General features: G+C 44.2%; 8 protein-coding genes across 8 annotated transcripts; 6 read left to right on the top strand and 2 right to left on the bottom strand.

Moving 5' to 3' along the window:
- Positions 1-71: 71 nt before the first annotated feature.
- Positions 72-5,864, top strand: FA14DRAFT_148229 (uncharacterized protein; the record flags this gene model as incomplete). Its single annotated transcript, XM_025497372.1, has 4 exons — positions 72-769; positions 902-2,565; positions 2,638-5,283; positions 5,416-5,864. The coding sequence occupies 4 exons, from the start codon at positions 72-74 to the stop codon at positions 5,766-5,768; spliced, it is 5,361 nt and encodes a 1,786-aa protein (XP_025354360.1). The 3' UTR covers positions 5,769-5,864.
- A 237-nt stretch (positions 5,865-6,101) lies between these two features.
- On the top strand, positions 6,102-8,776 carry FA14DRAFT_191150 (uncharacterized protein). The gene has a single exon (XM_025501849.1). It carries the CDS (start codon positions 6,432-6,434, stop codon positions 8,376-8,378), a length of 1,947 nt encoding a protein of 648 aa, XP_025354359.1. The 5' UTR covers positions 6,102-6,431; the 3' UTR covers positions 8,379-8,776.
- Positions 8,777-8,898: 122 nt separating this feature from the next.
- FA14DRAFT_191149 (uncharacterized protein) lies at positions 8,899-10,792 on the top strand. Its single transcript, XM_025501848.1, has 2 exons — positions 8,899-9,136; positions 9,214-10,792. Exons 1-2 carry the CDS (start codon positions 9,097-9,099, stop codon positions 10,437-10,439), a joined length of 1,266 nt encoding a protein of 421 aa, XP_025354358.1. The 5' UTR covers positions 8,899-9,096; the 3' UTR covers positions 10,440-10,792.
- A 532-nt stretch (positions 10,793-11,324) lies between these two features.
- FA14DRAFT_161608 (cytochrome P450) lies at positions 11,325-13,793 on the top strand. The gene is made up of 3 exons (XM_025499190.1): positions 11,325-11,940; positions 12,015-12,128; positions 12,305-13,793. The coding sequence occupies exons 1-3, from the start codon at positions 11,531-11,533 to the stop codon at positions 13,500-13,502; spliced, it is 1,722 nt and encodes a 573-aa protein (XP_025354357.1). The 5' UTR covers positions 11,325-11,530; the 3' UTR covers positions 13,503-13,793.
- Positions 13,794-14,215: 422 nt separating this feature from the next.
- On the top strand, positions 14,216-14,806 carry FA14DRAFT_114921 (magnesium-dependent phosphatase-1; the record flags this gene model as incomplete). The annotated part of the gene is made up of 2 exons (XM_025496080.1): positions 14,216-14,486; positions 14,550-14,806. Coding segments are annotated over 2 exons (528 nt in total), but the record flags the coding sequence as incomplete, so codon positions are not given.
- A 158-nt stretch (positions 14,807-14,964) lies between these two features.
- On the bottom strand, positions 14,965-17,007 carry FA14DRAFT_136596 (uncharacterized protein; the record flags this gene model as incomplete). The annotated part of the gene is made up of 1 exon (XM_025497023.1): positions 14,965-17,007. A coding segment is annotated over exon 1 (2,013 nt), but the record flags the coding sequence as incomplete, so codon positions are not given.
- Positions 17,008-17,232: 225 nt separating this feature from the next.
- FA14DRAFT_165177 (WD40 repeat-like protein) lies at positions 17,233-18,508 on the top strand (the record flags this gene model as incomplete). The annotated part of the gene is made up of 3 exons (XM_025499941.1): positions 17,233-17,359; positions 17,399-17,895; positions 17,960-18,508. The coding sequence occupies 3 exons, from the start codon at positions 17,233-17,235 to the stop codon at positions 18,506-18,508; spliced, it is 1,173 nt and encodes a 390-aa protein (XP_025354354.1).
- A 1,001-nt stretch (positions 18,509-19,509) lies between these two features.
- FA14DRAFT_111744 (WD40 repeat-like protein) lies at positions 19,510-19,968 on the bottom strand (the record flags this gene model as incomplete). Its single annotated transcript, XM_025495956.1, has 1 exon — positions 19,510-19,968. A coding segment is annotated over one exon (459 nt), but the record flags the coding sequence as incomplete, so codon positions are not given.
- Positions 19,969-20,664: the final 696 nt, after the last annotated feature.

Raw genomic sequence — 20,664 nt, 5'->3', positions numbered from 1 at the left:
ATCAACAAACAGAAATCCAAGAGGATGGCGGAGAAAGTGCAAGTCAAAGTAGAAGAGGATCAGATGAATCAATGGGAAGAGAAAGAAGAATAACACAAACCGGAACAAATGGCAAAAGATGGAACAGACTTCAACAAGGGTCTTCGCCTACCTCTTCTCCCAACCTAAGCGGAAATGGTGCCTTACCATCATCTTCTTCCAATTCTCCCAAAATTCCAGCAGCCGGATTAGGTACGCGAATAGGTCCAAGACCTGTTCCTAAATCATCTTCTTCCCTTCGACATATTTCATCAAAAGGAAGGACTGTCTCTTTCGGCACACCAATGCCCGAAAATAGAGATCCGAGCGAGCCAATCCAATCCATACACGATGGAAAGAGTACAGTAGAACGAACATTTGAAGCTGCTCAACGTAGAGAACGCGAAATGATCGAACGTGAGTCCTACTTAGATTCTGACGATGATCATCTAGATCATGCAGAAGAGTTGGATTTGGAAGGTTCATCCGTTTATACCACCAGTGGAGAAAGTGCCAAGCTTCGAAGGAATAACCTCAAAAAGGAAGTGTTGGGAAAAGACGTTCAAATGTCTGTAGACAGTGCTATCAAGTCATCCAACAGATCAAGGTCGAAAAGCGCTTTGGGTTTGAGCAGTAGTAGTAGCGAATCTGGAGACTACGATGACTACGACGACGAAGGAGATGCCACTTCTAGGGATGGCTCCAACAAAGACGTTAACACGCCTGATGTACGTGTCACTGCGGATGAATCGTACGACCAGCCGGCCTCTTCATCTTCGCAGAAACCATCTAGACCGCTGCGATCAACAAGAAGGGGCACCAGCTCACGCAGCCAAAGGAGAGCAAATGGCGCCCTGCATTTGGCGGACGACGACGATAACAGTCCTCCATTGCTAGGGATACCCAACGGTCTCCAGACACCAGGTCCAAACTTTCCACAAGATCTCAATACCCCGCTTGGCACTCCACCGGACCTGTCTCTGGAAAACACAATCACGCCACAAGAACGACTAGAATGGCATACTATGCTTCAATCAACTTTACGTTCAGAAGTTTTGAAATCCGAGACAAAAAGAATCATCTCTGCTGATGCGCCAAATTCTCAACCAGGACGAATCATGTATCAAAGATGGCTCGATATTCGTGCTAGCTTGCGTGGTAGAGGACATCAAAAAGGTGCTGCCGACATCGAAGAGAAACGATTGAATGAAGGTTGGCCGATCTTGCTAAGAAAGGTGGTTGATGAAGTAAAATCTTGTCGAACTGCTAGCGAACTCAAACAACCTTGTGATGACCTAATGGATGCGGATGAAGAGAAGGATAAAATCTTACAAGAAGTCGAAAACGTTTTATCTTCCGTCGAAAGCGCTGAAGAGCAATTTCCATCGTACCGAAAGCTTGTTGAGATTATGCCTGAATGGGGACAAGAGAGCTTCCAGCGCAGGTTGGACGGTCTGTACAGTTGGTGTAATGTCACCAAGAGCTTGCGATTACAGATCAAAATATTACAGGAATGGACTGGAAGCCAATCATTAGACGTATTGAGTACGCACAAGCTCCAAGAAGAGGGTGCAGACAATCAAGGCAACGACAATCAGACTTTCCGTGCCGAATTAGAGGAAGGGACATTCTTAGAGCGACTTCTCAAGGAGAATTCGCTACAGTCCACTTTCGAAAAGCGAACGCTACGAACGCTAAGTCAACTAATCATGAAAGCCAAACATGCAATCATTCACCATCATGCAGCATTTAGCGAAATGGCTTTGCCTTCATTTGAACCGGAATTGGTGCAATTGATTAACTTTCCTACCAGATTGATGGAAGGTGCATTACGTGTACGATTGGACTATGTCGGAAAGTTGCAAGATCCCAGTGTGCTCATTGTCGATTCGCTTATTGATGATCTGCGTGCTGCCATTGCCCTGGCTTGTCGTATCAAACTGCAATATTCTGCAATGATGGTTCCTCAGCCTGAGCGAGGATGGGATCTGCCACCTTGCATTGGTACAAACTACGACGCAGTCCTTCGTGAAGCATTACAGTACTTCTTCGATTTACTGAACTATAAGCTGAAGGGCAGCCTCTTCTTCAAGGAAACCGAAATTTTGGAACCTGAATGGCGATTCTTGTCCACAGCAGTAGAGGTGATTGAAGGTGCGGACGTGCTGGTTGCTTGCAGTATCACAAAGATCGTTAACAAGCTCTTTATTCGGATCGTCAAGTACTTTGAGAGAGAACTTTCGGCGCCAAGCACCCGCAAATCTGCCAAAGGTGCTGTAGAGGATGAAAGATCAGCAAGGCTGATCGCACCAATCACATCACAAAATGCTCCTCGTGGCCCGCCGGTGGCAGGAGGACTGACAAGGGGAAACGTAAAGATGACATTGGACGAAAAGGTTCGATGGATCAAACAAGTTTTCGACAGTGTTCGTATTCGCAGTCGTAAATTGTTAGGTTTCGCGAGGGATATCAGGAATCGACTGGAAAATGCATCAGAGTACGATTTGAGCACGTTACGATCTCCGACAGATTCTTCCAATACCAACAGTGGACGAAATAGCATCGATATCAGCGCTTCAGAGGGAGCAAATTCTACCACTTCGTCAAACACTGCTACAGCTTCTATCCCGCTCGCAAGTCGGGTTACTGCGAGCAGCGAGCGAATGGATTTGACGGAATTCTTGCAAGCTTTGATCAATGCAGGATACTTCTTGGTGTTAACGGGAAGTTTTGAAGCAGAGGGAACCTACTTGATCGCTGAACCCAGTCTGCACGACAAGCCCGAATTGGTGCAAAAGCTGTTCACCAAATGTTTGCATCGTGTACGTCAACACGATGAAGATTCTTTCCTTGCCACAGCCGCAGGAGAAGCATCACAAATGGCAAAGAAGCAAGGTACAACGACTGTTGCCGCTTCAAATTTGGACGAAAGTGGCAAAGAGGAAGAGTTCGATCAAGCAACGATGGGACTCAAGAATCCTTTGGGAAACACAAAAGACTCCACGAAACCAGAAACGCAAAATGCTGACGATGAAGAACCTCCTCGCTATCTTTTGATTTTGACACCTCGTGATGCATTCATGTGGACCGGAAAAGTGATGATGCTTGCCATGGAAAGGATTGATGTAAATCTCAAAGATCGTCGTTTACGCTTGATCGCTGATGGACCTGAGCGAAGGCTGGAGATGTGCAAGAAACATCTTTACAGCGTTTTTGGTGCTGATTATGCAGCCGTCAGTCTACAACAGGAAGATGAAGACAATGCGGAAGATCAGCGATTACAACGATCAAAGCGACGCCCGAGTGTGGTAAAGAATGGTACTGCATTCCCTCTCGAAATTGTTGACGAAAGCTTGGCACATATGAGTACCGTTCAAGCAGAGTTGCGCAGGATCAACAAAGGTGTTTATATACTCTCGGATAGTATCAATCGTGCTGTCCCAAAGATCAGACGTAACATGCGAGGCCGTCGCAAAGAAGAGCATCCTGAACAACAACAAGAGAAGCAAGCACCACAACTAGGATCTTCCAGCGAAGGTAGAATCGGCAGAAGCAAAGGTGGAGACTGTGATGATTTGATCCAAAATTGCTTTGCAATGGCAGCTGAACAAGGTTTCCGTGCTATGCCGTTCATTGAATCAGCCCGTCTACGTGGACAAATGACGTTGGCTTTAGCTAGCTTGGCGATCGATTGGGTTGCTTTCATTTGCGATGATTGTGAACCTTCGGATCGAAGAACGTTCAAATTTGCCGTCGCAGCTTTAGAGAATGCGATGCACATCACTCAATCAGATTACATCTTTGATATCAATGAAGAAGATTTCATGCTAATGCGAAGCAAGGTGGCAAGCTGTGTTGGGCTTTTGATCAGTCACTTTGACATTCTTGGTGCAAGAAGTAGCGTTGCCAAAGCCAAAGAAGAGGAAGAACGCTTGGAACGTGAGCGTGCAGAACGCAGCAAGGCTATGGAAATGGCAGCGGGAATGGGTGATACTGAATCAAGAAGCATTGCTGCTAAATTGATCGCTGGCAGTGGCGGAGCAGGAGCTCCTCCGATGTTGGGAAGAGCAGATAGCGGAATGCAAGCAACGGAAGAGAGATGGGTTCAAAAAGTGATGGAATGGGATGAAGCTCGTCATACGATCGATGCAGAACAAAGGTTGATCGGTAGAGTTTTGGATGATACCAGACTTGAAGATCAAGGGTTACAATTCTTAGCATCATCTTCTAGCAGGATTCAAATAAGGTGGCAACAAGGTCGCTTTATCGGTGGCGGTACATTTGGAACAGTCTATTTGGCTGTCAATCTAGACTCAGGAGGCTTGATGGCCGTCAAAGAGATACGATTCCAAGATATCAGCTCTACGCCTGGAATGTACAAACAGATCAAGGACGAAATGAGCGTGATGGAAATGCTAAGCCATCCAAACATCGTTGAATATTACGGAATAGAGGTTCATCGCGATAAAGTGTACATCTTTGAAGAATATTGTCAAGGCGGTAGTCTGGCGCAATTATTGGAGCATGGACGAATCGAAGATGAGATGGTGATGCAAGTGTACACCTTACAAATGCTTGATGGTTTGGTCTATCTACACTCCAAAGGCGTTGTCCATCGTGATATCAAACCAGACAATATCTTGTTAGATCACATGGGTGTGATCAAGTTCGTTGACTTTGGTGCAGCAAAGGTACTCGCAAAGAATTCACGTACGATCCAGCGAAGTCGCAGACCTGGTAAAGGACCTCAAGCTATAACGGGAATGTTAGGACCCGATGGTAAGCCTCAAGCTGCTGCTAGTTTGCAGGGAACTCCGATGTACATGTCACCCGAAGTGATCAAAGGAGAATCTCGCGGTCGTCGTGGTGCGATGGACGTTTGGAGTCTTGGTTGCGTTGTGCTGGAATTCGCAACCGGAAAGAGGCCATGGAGTCAATTAGACAACGAATGGGCAATCATGTTCCATATCGGAATGGCACAGCAACATCCACCTTTACCTGAACCCGGCCAATTGAGCGATTTAGGAATTGACTTTATCCGTAATTGTTTGGTTATTGATCCGTACGAGAGACCTTCTGCTGCTGAGATGAGGGAGCATGATTGGATCAAGAATTTGGTCGAAGCGCTTAATGCAGCAAACGAAGAGGAAGCAGCGGCAATGGCAGCAGAAATGTCTGCAAGTGCGGGTCCATCTACTGGAACAGGATCAAACTATCATGGGACAGGTAGCGCAACGGCAAGCTTGGCCTTGAGTGGAGAAGGAGGTAGCAGTAGTTATGGAGGATCTCTAAATACGAATGCTTTCACGCATAATGAAAACTCTTCGGCAGGAGTGGCTGCAATGGTGGCCACGCCTGGAACGAGATCGATCAATGGATTCAATTTTAGCAGACCAGTTGCACACAGTATGAATAGCAGTAATTCCACTTTCTCACGTTCTTCATTGGAGTCACCTAATCCGCTTACGGCAAGTATTGGTGGTAAAAGACAGCCTTTGGCCACTCCGAGCACGGCTGCCACGACAAATGTTGGTCCGTTAAGCTCAGAAGATTCCTTGACAAACAAACAATCATTCTTTAACGATGAAAGTGCTCAGCAGGCAATCGAAGAAAATGAAGCAGAAGAGTCGCCCGTCCATCGTTCATGCCATCCAAGTCATTCACACCCGGGCTATGATGCACTCGTAGCAGATTTAGTCTATCGAAGGGAAGAAGAAGAAACCCGTAGGATGACATCATCCGATATGTAGTCCTCATTTGTTTAAGTATGATGTATTCTTTTTATATACTCTTTCTTACACTTGTACATACATGATCGCAACTGTAATTAAGTATTGATGATATCGAACCTCGTGTGTTGATCGAGACTTGAGCCGATAACTCAGCTTTTTTCTGTTGGCAATGAACTTAGCACTCAGCCTCAAAGCCGGGTAAGCTGGGCTGAGCAAAACCGATGCGGTACCTTTTCCACTCCCTGGCGTATGGCGAGGGCTTACGCGATTTATTAAATTGGGGCAGCAGTTATCTTTACTTACTGAGCAGTGTTCAGCATTTTATCACCACGCGGTTGTTTAGAACATTAGGCGGCTAAATACACTCCGCAAAAGGGCGAAATAATGCAACGGTACAGTACTTCTTTATTGATCATGCATATACATTATTCTGTGCCTGGCAATTTCTTCCGATTTATCATTTACGCATTAGAACAGAGAATTACGCCTTATCAATCACTGCCTCCCTTTCCGATGCGATATGTAACAGGGTCATGATGGACAATTCACAGCTTGACCGAATGAGATCTGTAGGCACATATATAAACAGGTCTTCTCGACCTAGAGTTCGCCCCGTCATCCTATCCATAACAATGCTACTCTGAACAATCATCAATACGTCCAACTTACTACCCTCACACAATGATCGACGAAGAGCGAAGGCCTCTGTTAGGCGGCGAAGGCCAGACTGATAATCAAACAGACAACAACAAGGTCCATTCAAATCAAACTTTTTCGGACAAATTTCGTGAAAGATGGCCGATCGCAAAGCTGCTGATTGTCGCGCTTATGATGTTCATTTCCAGCAGTGCTATCTTTCCTGCTTTGATTCAATTGGTACGATCGTTCGCATGCGCAGAATATTACGAACAACATCCACATTCGGCCATTATGCAAAGCCTCGTTTCGTTCAAAAATGATCCGGTTGATCTTTGCGATATAGATGAAGTGGAAAGGAGAAGTGCTTCGATCTTGACATTCATTCAGATCATCGGAAGTTTAATGGCAACAATTTCGCTCTTTATCTTACAGCCCAAATTACGCAAATGGGGTAAAAAGACAATCTTTTTGATCAGTATTGCAATCTTACTGTTTGATCGAGTTCCAGCACTCTTTCTTCCGATTGGCTATCCTTTCCGATCTCCTGACGATCCAATGCCAATCTCTTCTACAACTTCGTTCCGTATATTTATCGGATTATGCATGCTCGGTAATTCGATGGGCAGCGAATTCGTTGGTTTGTTCTGTATGCGATTGTTTGTCACAGAGGCATCTTCGACAGGCAATAAGACGCAGGGATTACTCGGGATCGCGCAGATGAACATCATCTCGATCACCATTGGTCCAGCTTTGACGGCTTGGCTAGGGACTCTCATCCCATTCTCATCATCAACCTTTCTCAAATTGTTCACACTTTTTCGACATACACATGACGATCAAGAAAGGCAGCCCACCTTGCCAGGACCACCTACACATGGACCAATTCCACCAGTACCACCAGCGGCCAAGATAGAGAATGTCTCCCCGTACTTGATTTCTACGATTACAATCCTTTTGACTCTCGTTATTGCTTACATTCTCCTGCCGGCCGATCACCGTGAAGACGAAATAGAGGAATCCGCTTCAGACGATCATACCAACAAAACCAAAGTACGTGAACCGTTTTATTGGCGTTTGTGGCCGCGGAAAGATATTGATGGTAAACGTGATTGGCGTATCTTGAAGGTTGTTCTTGTTGCAATGTTACACATGGGCAGCGCATATACGATCAACATTTATATCACCTTTTTCGGGCATTCATTCCATTGGGGACCAGAGAGTGTTTCGCTGATTCTTTCTTGGCTTGGAATAGCAAGGTTGTTTTCCTTGTTCATCGTCACGCCTTTTTTGATTGCTTACCTCGAACGAGTTGTTCAAAAGCCAGCACCGATTCAACATTTGAAGTTGGAGGAGATCAAAGCGATTGCAAAAGAAGCACCGGTAGATGAACCACCGGTTGAATCAGCTTCTGAGTTTCGACCTAGGGAAACTTATGGCTCAACCTCAGAAGAGGAAGAAGACAACACAACTTCGCATACGATTCGTGGAGCAGTGGTCACTTGGCGTGCATTGGTGGATAGAAGTGTATTGAAGCTTTCATGGTGCTTTGATATTTCTGGTTGGGCATTATGTGCAATCTTTACGGTGTTTGGAAGTGCATCACTGCTGCTCTTGAGTGCTGCTGTTGTTGCTTTAGGTGCACCTGCTCAAGCTGTTCGACAAGCTGTGGATTTGGTGATCGTTGGTGACGTTCTTGCAAGGACGGCTGAACATCCTCATCAACGCATTGAAGGAGAAACAGGAATTGAAGAAGATCAACAAGTGGCACACTCAAATGCACAAGCAGATGAAATATACTTTTCACTCTCGTCCATTTTTGAATCAACGATTACCTTTATCGGCCCGATCTTTTCAACATACGTCTACAATCGTACTTTGACCACTTTTCCCGCTGCGAATTGGTTAACGGCTGTAGTGATGTATACGATTGCATTCATTTTGCATTTCAGTATCCCTCTTCATGTTCGATCTACAATTCGAAACGCATGAGAAGTGCATATTTATTTGTATTGTACAACACTTTTATTATATACCCTGCCTGCTCTTCGTCATGCTGTGTTTATAAGGGTTAGATGTGATCTTATTCCAAACTGTGCACGATCCTCTTTCCAACAAGATCAGCGAGAGAGAGAGAGGGTGTGATTTGAATGACGAAAATCCTATAAGAGCACGTCACAAAGGGGCAAACAAAGTGCTCTATATGTGCAATCTTTGATTAGATCCCAATCGTTCCTAATGCTGTACACCAAGTGTGCTCTAGGGTGTGGAGGCTTGATTGATAAAAATGAAAAGCCAGGACGGCCAAAGTGCGCGTGAAATGAAAGAATGACCCGGTTAGATCGCTTTTGTGCGTTTGGAGTTTTTCAAACAAGCAAAGTGCTTGAGTGTATACGTGTGAAACGGAGTAAAAAGGGCGGCACATGTAGGCAAAACTTTAAACTTGTCATTTAGCCTGTAAAGAGAGAAGAAATCTTGAAATGAAGTTAAGCAAAGCAGGCAATAAGCGAGCCAAAACGCTAAAAAAGTGATGATGTATGTATGTATGCGTGCTGCTTGTTCACATACATACGTTGATAATGGAATGAATATATGAATTTCTATTCAGGAGGTCTGTTCTCTCTGAATTACAAATGAATATTACCGGGGAAGTCTACGTGGCCGTTCTTCTTTACCACCATCATTCCATCTCAACTCTCACAACAAAAGGATGGATTTCTCAGACGGAAACAAAAGCGAAGCCGTTGGCAGTGAGTGAATGATAGCTCTTAAAATCAGCTAACGATACCTAAATTGACAGCATCTCTTATCTTTTCACTCATTAAAGGACTCGCAACTAGATTACTAGCCCGTGATCCGGTAGAATTCAATTCAGCAATCAATAGCACATTCACACCAGATGTAACTTATCGCGGTCATGGATTAGAGATCAGAGGAGCGACAAATTTAAAGCATGCAGCTTGGTTTTGGAACAAGATCGATTCCGGAAAGCCGGCAACATTCACACTGAAGGACATTCAATGGGATGAACAAAAACAGTCTGCTCAAATTCAAACCGTTCGTTTTGTTCGTCCAACGTTATTCCCTTTCTTTGGTTTTGCAGTGCAAGTTCCGGTTGAATTACAACTTACCTCCACAGGCGGAAAAGCATACGTTTCTAGATTTGAGGAAAAATGGTTTGTCGAACGTATTTTATCATATGCTTCAGTCGTTCAGGCCATTCACGAAGCTTTAGTTAAGAACATCTGGACCCTTTTCGTTTTAACTCTTTCCAATTTGACTTTTGCCGCTTTTGCTAAAGTACATTCAATCGATGCCGTCGATCGTGCCAAGAAATCTTTACCCTCCGATGTCGTAGATGGAATCAACTCCGGCTTCACTCAAGGATCAGAGATCGCACAAGGATACGGTCAGACTGTTGTCAATCTTGCACATTCAATCGCTTACCCTTTCATTCGTCTTTCGGAATCATTCGCTCAAGCTGGTACTTTGGCCGTCAATCGTGTAGCACCGTTCCCTTTGCCTTATCCTTACGTATACGATGTTCATGCACTGCCACCAAATGTAGCAGCACCAACAATCAGTGAAACAGAAGCAGCACCTATAGAGGAAAAGAGTGGCAGCTCTCTTCCTTCGCAAGATGATGCACCTCAATCTGAGTCGACAGCGAGTGTGATTGTTGCACCTTCAATTGACGGAGAAGACCAAGGAAAGACTGTTTCGATTGAATCTCGTATCTCAACAGACGCAAAGGATAAAGCAGCAAAAGCAACAAACGGCACAAATGGAAGTTCGTTGTATGATCAATTACGCAAAGAAGGAGAAGATCCGATTGCCGAAGCAGCAAAATTAGAAGCAAAAATTGAACAAAACGGTACACATACCGCACATTCAAGCGGTGATGATGAAGGCGTAAAGGAAAGTCAACATGCAAACGGTAACGGAGGAGGAAAGAAGAAAAAGAACAAGAAAAAGAAGAACACCAGTCCAAACGGATCTCATCAATCTGCTCCAACGTTTAAGGAAGGCTTAGCACAGACAGAAGCAAAATAAGCATGCTTACATGCTAACTTGTATCGAATCTTATGTACTCTTAACCTTTCTATCATCTCGGTCAACCTCTTTTTTCTTTCTTCATCAAGTTAGACTCATGTATTTCGACTAATACCACATCTTAATCACCTCCTGGCTCGAATACACATTGATTTTCCTACTCCTTCTCCGAACGTATCTCCAGCATTCTTAATTCTGTAAGCCAGTGGCTTGGCATTCCGGCCGAGTAACAGGAATGGGCGCGCTCATTCCCATGGACTTTGAAATTCGTGCTTTAAAAACGGCTTGAGTGGGAATTGACTGGGCTACAGTATGAAAGGTACACGATTGTAGTTGCATGAATTTCTTCTGATTAAATCGGCTCTAATGTCCGTTTGTGTAGATAGATTGATTAGCCTTTCTTTGTGGGTATAAAATAAAGGCCGTGAAATGAGAGTGCTTGTGTGGGATCTCAACCGGGCTCGCGGTGCACGTACGTAAAACGCGTCAGAGGCTTAGCGCGACGGGGTAAGCAAACTATGAGCCAAAAAGAGAAAAAGAAAGAAAGAAAAACTCACACAAAACAGGCGACAATTGTTGTTGTGTGTGTGTGTGCAGTGGTGCACTTAAAGAAGATCATTATGAAATCTCACGTTCAATGGATTAAGCTAAGCTAACAAAAAAGTTTTCCTTTGGTAAATCATCTGCCCACAATTTACACCTCGGTAGAACGGAGCAGATATGCATTCCGAAAATTTGAATACTGTAAAAAGGTTCCACAGTTAAATACATACAAATTTAGGCACAATCTTCTCTGTAAGCATTTCTGACATGATTTTCTTCTTAAAGTGATCATTTCCATCCATCATCGACTTTTAGTCCTATCAAATCTTTCCCTTTCGATCGGACTTGGTTTCGTGTGTTGATTATCTTAAAGTCGGATACAAAATCGACAGGCTGTCAATCAATACTGCACACGTAAAATCTGCATTCATCCATCATCCGCCCTTTCTTCATCGTTCGGAATTCCCCTTCTTCTCAATTCCCGCTCAACGTTCATTTAGCCCTTTTATTAATTTCGACTCCGACTTCGTTACCGTCTTATAGCTAAAATGTCATCTTTTGCTGCTTTCAGACCTGCCGCTCCTTCTTTGAGCGCAGGCTTAACGGGAAAGCAAGCCGGTGGTTTATTTGGTTGGAATACGAATAAAACATTCTCAAATACAGCTTTGAAAGGTCAAAATGGTTTCGCACGTAGAGGAACAGATGCAATTCGATCATTGGTAATGCCGCCTCTTAAAGATGCAAGTCCATTACAAATCCTTTTTACCATTTTATCAATCGTTGCAAGTCTTTTGATTTTGGAACAAATCATGTATCGTCGTAAAAAAGCTCATTTACCCGGACCAAAATGGACAACTCCAGTCGTAGGTAAATTTCTCGATTCGATGAAACCTGATTTGGCAAAATACAAATTAGGTTGGGATAGTGGACCGCTCAGTGTTGCCAGTGTTTTCCATATGTGCGTATAGAGTAATCAATTAGGAGTGCTTTACAGTTTGCTGACATTCACAACCTTTTCCTTCTCCCTTTTAGCTTCATCGTCGTTGCTTCATCCGTTGACCATACGCGCAAGATCTTAAACAGCTCTCAATATGCTGAACCCTGCCTTGTGAACGCTGCCAAATCGATCATTTGCCCGGATAACTGGTAAGTACAATATTGCAACTCAGAACGGCGAAGAAGATGCCGAGTCGTGCGATACAGTTGTGCACGGCTCGGAGCCGTTGAAAAGAGGTTGAAAGACGTCATTTCTTCCGTTTCTCCGCTTTGGTCGCTCTTTTACACGGATATCAGCTGACTCTATGTATTTCTATTTCTTTTAGGGTTTTCTTGAACGGCAAACCACATCTCGATTACCGCAAGGGCCTAAACAACTTATTCACTGCCCGTGCCTTGGAAATCTATTTGGGTATTCAACAAGAAATCTACAAACGTTATTTCTCCGAATGGTTGGCCGACAAGGACCCAAACCCAAAGCCATACCAAATGTTAATGCGCGATTTGAACATGGAAACATCTTTACGTGTTTTCTGTGGTGATTACATTACCGATAATGATGCTAAATTGGTATCTGAGAAGTACTGGGCTATCACAATGGCTTTGGAATTGGTCAATTTCCCCATTCCATTGCCAGGCACAAAGGTTTACCGTGCTATTCAAGCTAGAAAGATGGTCATGAAACTCTTCATGTCTGCTGCCGCTCAATCCAAGGTTCGTATGGCAGAAGGTGAAGAAGTGAAATGCTTGACGGATGCATGGATCAAAGCAATGTTGGACGCCAGATTGGAACGTGAAAACCCAGAATTAGGAAGTGATGCTCGTAGAATTTTGGTTCGTGATTTCTCTGATAGAGAGATTGCATTGGTCGTTTTAAGTTTCTTGTTCGCCAGTCAAGATGCTATGTCAAGTGCTCTTGTTTACTTGTTCCAACACGTTGCTGATCGCCCAGAAATTCTTCGCAAGGTTCGTGAAGAACAATATCGTTTGCGTGCTGGCGACCTTGATGCTCCTCTAACGGTTGACTTGATCGATCAAATGGAATACACTCGTTCTTGCGTTAAAGAAAGTCTACGATTGAAGCCACCAGTGATCATGGTTCCATACAAGACATTGAAACCCTTCCCAATCGATGCAAAGTACACTGTACCAAAAGGTGCAATGGTGATTCCCTCTTTCTGGAACAGCTTGCACGACCCTCAAGCATACCCTCAACCTGATGCATTGAAGCCTGAAAGATGGATGGAAGGTAAAGATAGCCCTGCACAACAAAACACACGTAATTGGCTCGTCTTTGGATCTGGACCACATCACTGTATCGGACAACAATATGCACAAATGCATTTGACTGCCGTTTTGAGTGCAGCAAGTGTGATGATGGATTGGGAACATGAAGTTACACCGCAAAGTGAACAAGTTGAAATTTTATGTTGCATTTTCCCAAAAGATCAAGCAAGATTTAAATTCACACCAAGACCAACACCTTCTTTGGGTATGAGCCCAGAAGAGGCAGCTGCTATGTAAGGTGTCAGAAGTGGACATTTTCTCTTGTATTATCAGGAAAGGCCGCCGCCGCCGCCGCCGCCGCAACAAGAATACCCTATTGTAGTGCATTCGAGGCATTGCAATCATCCCCATCTTTCCATGAGGAGTGGACGTTTTGGAGAGTATTTTCAAGATTACATTTTTCACTTAACACCCAATCAACGGAGGACTTCAAAAAAGTGGCGCATCGACTATCAACCTTTGCCCCTTCTTTTTCTTCATTTTCGTTCCAAAGTAAGCCTTAATTTTTATTTTCTACTTTTTTTTAATCATTCTGTACTTCCGTTCTTTTATGTGTACCTTTGATTTCTTTCTTCTTTTGCAATTTATTTTTCTGGAAACGTTCCGTCTTTATATTTCTTTACTGCTTTTTTGAAGGATTAATGGAAGTCTACGTCAATATCCACTCGGGAATGAGCAAATGCAAGATCCGTTGCGGGAAGAAGCGCGGGCGGATGCATCACGCCAAGTTTGTAAGCTTGTCAGGAAGAAGTCTTCTCGCATGAAATGCCTCCACAGAGGAACGAAATTTTGGGCATACATCTTTCCTTTTCTTGACCACCATATTCCCTCTGAAAGCAATCGATATGGTCAAGGGACGCAACAGAGCGTCTTGGGGATCGACAAACGGAATGAACGAAGAGTCAATGTCAAAGCACGTTCGAGAAAGTTTGGAAAGATTAGGAGAGCCGCTACCGAAACTTGTTGCATTTGATTTGGACTATACAGTTTGGCCAACTTGGGTTGATACAAGTGTAGATGGTCCATTGAAAAGACGAGGAGAAGATATAAACAAAGTGTATGATCGATCTGGATCACCTTTATCACTTTATCCTCATGTTCCTGCGATTTTGTTCTTTTTGCAAAGTAAGCAAATCACAGTTGCAGCTGCTTCACGTACTTGTGCACCAACAATAGCACGACAGGCGCTTAACAATCTGCTGATCGTCGATGATGGAGTAAGTCTACAAGAATCCGACAATACAGCCACAGCCTCATCGATACGACAAACAAACAATGGTAAAGGAAGACTAACGTTCACACCAATTCCAACGATGAAACTGTTTGATCAATTAGAAATTTATCCTGGATCAAAAATAACACATTTTCGTAAAATAAACGAAAAGACTGGAATCCCATTTGAGGATATGATCTTCTTTGATGATGAACATAGGAATGCAGAAGTTTCAACGAAACTTGGCGTTCACTTTGAATTGGTCGGTCATCAAGGAACAGATCTAGCAACATTTGAGAATGCTATAAGACAGTGGCGTGCCAAGAAGAAAGCAAGGCAAGGTGATTCAGATGCCGGTAGAGAGCTACTGGAGTAAACTATAGATAGGATTCAATGTATTATATTAGCACAATATATCCAATTATTTGTTTTACATTTTTTGCCATTCAGAGCATAGGCCTATTTTACCTTCTTTTTCGATGCAGAAGGTTTTGCCGCCCGCTCGTCTAAAGGTACAATCCCACCACGATCCCATTCTGATCGAAGCCACTGTTTGCACTCTGTCTTGGCATCCTCAATCGAATGATTTCGCAAATCTCTATCGAATTGCCATGCTTCAACTTGTTTCGTAATGATTGACATCAACGCACCCGGTTTGACCTGTAACGTTTCCAATATCTCCTTTCCATCTAGAATCACACGCTCATCGATGCGGGAAAGTAAGCCTTCTTCTTCCAATTGACGGTAGAAGTCATAGTAGCTTTCAGCAATGTGTGATTGAAGAGCCTTTTCTGCTTCATGCGCTGAGGGCGTTGATGATGACCAAAGGCTTTCGTCTAATGTCAAATCTGAGATCAGCGACCATAACAAACGCAACTCGATGGTAACTCCAATGTCTGTCCTGTGTAACTCTGGATGACGAGCGAGAAGAGCTCTTGTCGCCCTGTCACTGATCTTGTTTGATCCGAGAGATGGGATGAATCGTCCTCTGTATTGCTCATTACTTGGATCGAAAACCTCTTTAGTTGGTCTGTGTAGAATATTTGCTGATTTCCAGAGACAAATTAATGGCTCTCTTGTCTGTCTGACGGCCAGTTTGAGCCCCCGCAATATCACACATGCTCCCGCCCATTGCCACTTACCCTTCTTCTCTTCCCACTCTGCGGATCTAAGCGGCAGCAGGGCTGCGGAATAGTACAAAAGCCTTTGCGATTCCTCGTCATCTTTGATGTTGCTCAAGAATGGAATATCAGCAATGCCGTGCTCGTCACGGATGGTACGAATTGCGGCAAGTAACAAGACAGCTCTTTCGACTTCTTCATGACCTAATTTGCTTGCACGTATTATTTCACCGGGAGGCGGACCAAAAACGACATCGTACAAATGCATCTTTTCAATCAACGCAAGAGCTCCTGCAGGATCTGGTCCGAGCATCATTTTGTTCACTTCGATCCCAAAGCGTTCTCGAGAAACTTTTGATGAAAGAGCCAAACGAATTTCCGCGCCTCGTTCATCTTTAAGACAAGAGAAGATCTCTTGATCGATAATGTATCCAAGACGACTTGCGAAACGAACACAGCGCAGCACACGTAGGGGATCATCCAAAAACGTTTGCTGAGGCTCGAGAGGTGTTCGAATGATTCGGTCACGCATGTCGGATAGGCCCTTACCTGTGAAATCTTCGACAAGACGGGTGTGAACGTTGTAAAAGAGCGAATTGATGGTAATGTCCCTACGTTCAGCGTCTTCAAGAGCAGTACCGAATGTCATGATCGGAATACGGCTATTTCCTACATACACTTCTTTACGCAGATTGACGAAATCAAGAGACAAACCTGCCACTATTGCAGTTGCAGTTTCTAGATTCTTGCTCTGATCGGGATTGGCGGCAATCTTTGTTATGTGCCCTACAAGCTGATTCGTTTCTGATGAGTGTGCGTGGAATGGAGAGGATGAATTCTGAGCCAAGTCTGATTGCAAGAATTCCGGTGAGAGCAAATAGGCTTCTAAGAATAAAGCAAAGACGTAGCCCGTTAAACTTGACAAAGAGACGTCCAAGTCGTGCGAGGCTTGTCCCAAAAGTTTATCTCTCACCCAGCCTCCAGCTATTCTCGCTTCACAAGTCCAGCCATCACGATAGTCTACTTGTGCATTCTCGGATCGTTCTGGATCAGGCTGCGGTTGGTGTTTCTCGATCCATCGACAGGCATCATCAAGTAGCTGACAAATTGCACTTTCGATTGGTGTCAACTCGATCTTGGGAAGATAATCTCCATTTCCCACTGAATGCGAATCAGCAGAGGGAGATGCATAGAGAGGCTGAGTGGCATGCATGCTAAATGATCTATCCACAGCTGGACGAGGCACTTGCGAGACTACGGTAGCCGGACGTATTCCTCCTCTTTGCAAAGATGCGCTTGATCGAGGTCTTGATAGATTTCGTACAAATGCTCCGCTTCTTTGTATGTTATATGATCTTTTGATGGGACATGCTCTCATTGAATCGATTGCATGTCGTTAAAGTTGTAGTATGGAGGAAGGAAAGAGAAAATACCTTTTCTTCGGAAGTGCTATAAATTTCGTTGGCTTGACACTCTCTTACTGCCCGCTTGTGGAGTTTTAGGCGTAAAGTACTTTTCCATTTCTTCGCGGACCCATATAATGTATTTTAGCGTGAATGTATGCAAACAGGTGTTGGTGTTTGTTTGTTTCTTCCTTTTCATCATCCATCAACATCATGTCCATCATTTCATCATGTCAGCAGTAGTGTCAACATCAAATAGCCATCAAGATGGGCGGGGCAAGTCAGGAAAGCACATAGTGGCCCCTTCTAGCTCCAAGCCATCAGCAAAAATCGTCCCTCTGAACGAAAAATTACTACGTTCTTTCTACCCCGACAAAACATATGGAAATCCAGTAGTTACAACCGGAAATAGCATTACTTCAATCTGTTTTGACGATCGAGGGGATAGACTTCTCACATGTGGAGATGACGAAAAGATTCAATTGTTCAGCTTGTCAAGCGGTCGACTAGCGAGTACAAACTACTCCAAAAAGTATGGGGTTGATCTAGTTCGATTCACACATGATATAAACAATATGGTTCACGCCAGTACAAAAGTGGACCACGCCATCAGATATCATTCTTTAGCAGAAAATAAGTATCTGAGCTATTTCAGAGGCCATACGAATCGAGTATCTTCCCTCGATATGTCGCCCACCTCTGCAAACGCTTTCATGTCTGCAGCTGTATATGAATCCGTTCGACTTTGGGATTTAAGGTCAGCTTCTTCGCAAGCATGCATGGTGGTGCAAGGTCATCCGATTATTCGATATGATCCCACCGGAACGATCTTTGCGCTGGCTTTCAATGAAACAAACAAAGTGCTCCTCTACGATGCGCGAAAATGGGCCGAAGTGAGTGTATTAAACATGATATGAGAAGTAGCCCTATTATATTAACGTTCTTTCCCCATCCCAGAAACCGTTCAAGCAGATGGAGATTCCCGATCTGTTCAAGAATGAAGTTGGCGGTCAGGTTGCAGTCATTACCTCTCTTCATTTCAGTCCCTCTGGATCTCAATTGCTAGTAGGCACGTCCGGCCCTGCACACTACATACTCGATGCTCAGAAAGGATATGTCGTTCACAACTTGACAGGAAAGAAAACCCTACAGAAAGCTTCACCGGGCAACGATGCGGAGGAAGCTGGTGAAGTGCCGTCTACGTCGAAACAGAAAGAATCGCCTATGGTAAAAGAAGCTGGCATTAGCGGTACAGAATGCGGCTGGACTCCAGATGGAAAGTACGTATTTTCCGTCTCGGGAAATAAGGATGTGGTATTTTGGAGCGTCACAGAGAAAGAGGAAGGTGCACGAATTGTCTCTGAGCTTACCCCTACTTTTTCTTTGGATGCTTACCCTGGTGGGTTTATCCGATCTGCGGCTTTCAATCCACGCAATGCAATGATGGCCACAGGGGGCGATCAAGTCGCTCTATGGCTACCGGAAAGAGAGGAGAAGGAAGAGTAGAATTATAGTCTTTTTTGAGTCAGTCTGCAAATTGCATCTTATTGTACAATATTGTAACATTACAAATCAAATCCATTCGTCTACTTCCCCTTTCCATTGGAAGGTGCAAGAACAGCCAAAGAATCATTGCGCCAAACACGAACGATGGCCTGATCATCGACAGTGACGATAATCCGATTCATTTTGTTGCTTATCCCGATCGATTGTGCAATGACAGAAGGAGTTGTTGGAGAAGCTACAGTTGATGAAGATTGAGAGCCACCTGAAGCAATACGTAAAGGACTGGTCATTGCAGCCGAGATCGTTCGTCCAAATTGTGCTAATCCTTCATTCTCACCCATCGAGCTATTTGCAAGCCTTTGTTGGATCTTGTCTTCACTCATTGAGAGCATTGGATCATGGGCTTTTCTCAAATGACCATTAGACAAAGCGGGAGCCATGATCGCGCAAGTGACTGTTCCAGCATGTGCTGTAAAGTATTCCACCGAATCATCCAAAATGACGTCCGATCCATCTTTATGCTTTTGTACCTTTTTCTCTTCTTTAGCTGTAGAAAGTCGATTCTTCGTCTTTTCACCGGCACCCTTCTTACTTCCACTTCTCAGCAGACTTGTGGTCTTTTGATTTGCAGCTGCAACCGCATTCATTCCACCAGAAGCAATCTTTGACAACAACCCTTTTTGTGAAACGTCAAACAAATTAGCCGCACTTGCCCAAATATGAACTTGACCACCTTCACTGCTAGATGTTGCTTCGCTACCGGCAAGAATAAATGTATTGTCATCTGTGAGCGTTGCACGGATTTGAGAAGATCGATTGGTATACGTCTTTGCTTTGTATCGCACAATCATTGATTTTGATCCAATATCAAAAGCACGTACTCGACTATCGTTTGATGTAATCAAAACCCTTTCGCTTGCGCTCTGTAGATCAGACTGTTGTTCACCTTTTCCGTCAAGATTGGAAATAGCAGAAAAAGCATCTTCTGTAAGGATTGGCTCGATTGCAGTAATCTTTCTACCGCCTTTTTGATGCTTTCCAGATGCAGAGCGAACGGCAACAGAAGACGAAAAGACGAGCCCATCAGTTTGATAAAATAAAGCAGCACCAGAAAAGGTTCCCACACACGCAGTATTGCCCGAATGTGTAAATGCACAAGCTGTAATCAATCCTGGCACTTCTTGACTTGCTTGAACTTTCTTTGTCGATATATTCCACAAACGCAATTTACCATCCAAAGAACCACTCAAAAAGAACCGATCATCACGTGGATGAAAGACTGCACTCGTTACGAAATCTCCATGAACAAAAGCAACCAAATTGTTAGGCCAAGATAGATGCCAAACACGAGCTGTTTTGTCCATACTTGCACTAAGCAAGAAACCGCCTTTGCTCCAACTGAGATCCAAAATATCACTCGTATGTCCTTTGAATTCTTTGATTGGATCTGGTGTAAAGACCAGGCCGGAGTCGACTTCATGGCCCCAACCATTACTATGATCCACGTCTGCTTCACTTTCGGTTTTGTGCTTGTCTTCTGAGACACTGAAATCAGTATCTCTAGTCCTGGGTGATCCGGGTACGAGCTCTGATGGATTGACTTCCTTTGTCAATTGAAGTGCTGTCGATCGAACAGCAGGGGAATCCAATACGCCAAAAACTCGAATGACAGCATCCTGTCCTGCAACAGCAAGGTATTTTCCATCCAAGCTGAACTTCATCACCCATGTAGCCTTTCTCTTTCCACTAGCAGCATTTTGACCTGGATCTGAACCTGTCAAGCTCGTCTGAGACGAACTCGTCATTGCTCTTTGAGGTTTGAGCATTGGCGAACCCGACGGTGAAGGTCCTGTATTGGTATTTGCAGCTGCTCGTCCACCAAGGTGTAATTCTTGGACAAGGTATATGTTACTGAATTCTCTTTCCTTTGTAGGCTTATTGCGATATCTTACACGAATCCGACGTGGCTTCACTTCACCTTTCAGGGCGCCCAGTCGATATGATTTGTGGGCCTTGTCATCAGGCAAATGCGCGCCCTTGTGAGCCGACTTTCGACCTAGACTTGAGATATTCTCTTGTTCTGGCTTCGCACCCAATTCTTTGAGATGCGACAGAGCATCTCCTTCTTTACTATCCTTTACATCCTTCTCCGCTTC

The sequence above is a fragment of the Meira miltonrushii genome (genome assembly GCF_003144205.1).
Source record: "Meira miltonrushii strain MCA 3882 unplaced genomic scaffold FA14scaffold_3, whole genome shotgun sequence".
In the NCBI taxonomy this organism is placed as follows: Eukaryota; Fungi; Basidiomycota; class Exobasidiomycetes; order Exobasidiales; family Brachybasidiaceae; genus Meira; species Meira miltonrushii.
Note: the sequence above shows the minus strand (reverse complement) of the source record. Positions and strands in the feature narration are given on the sequence as shown.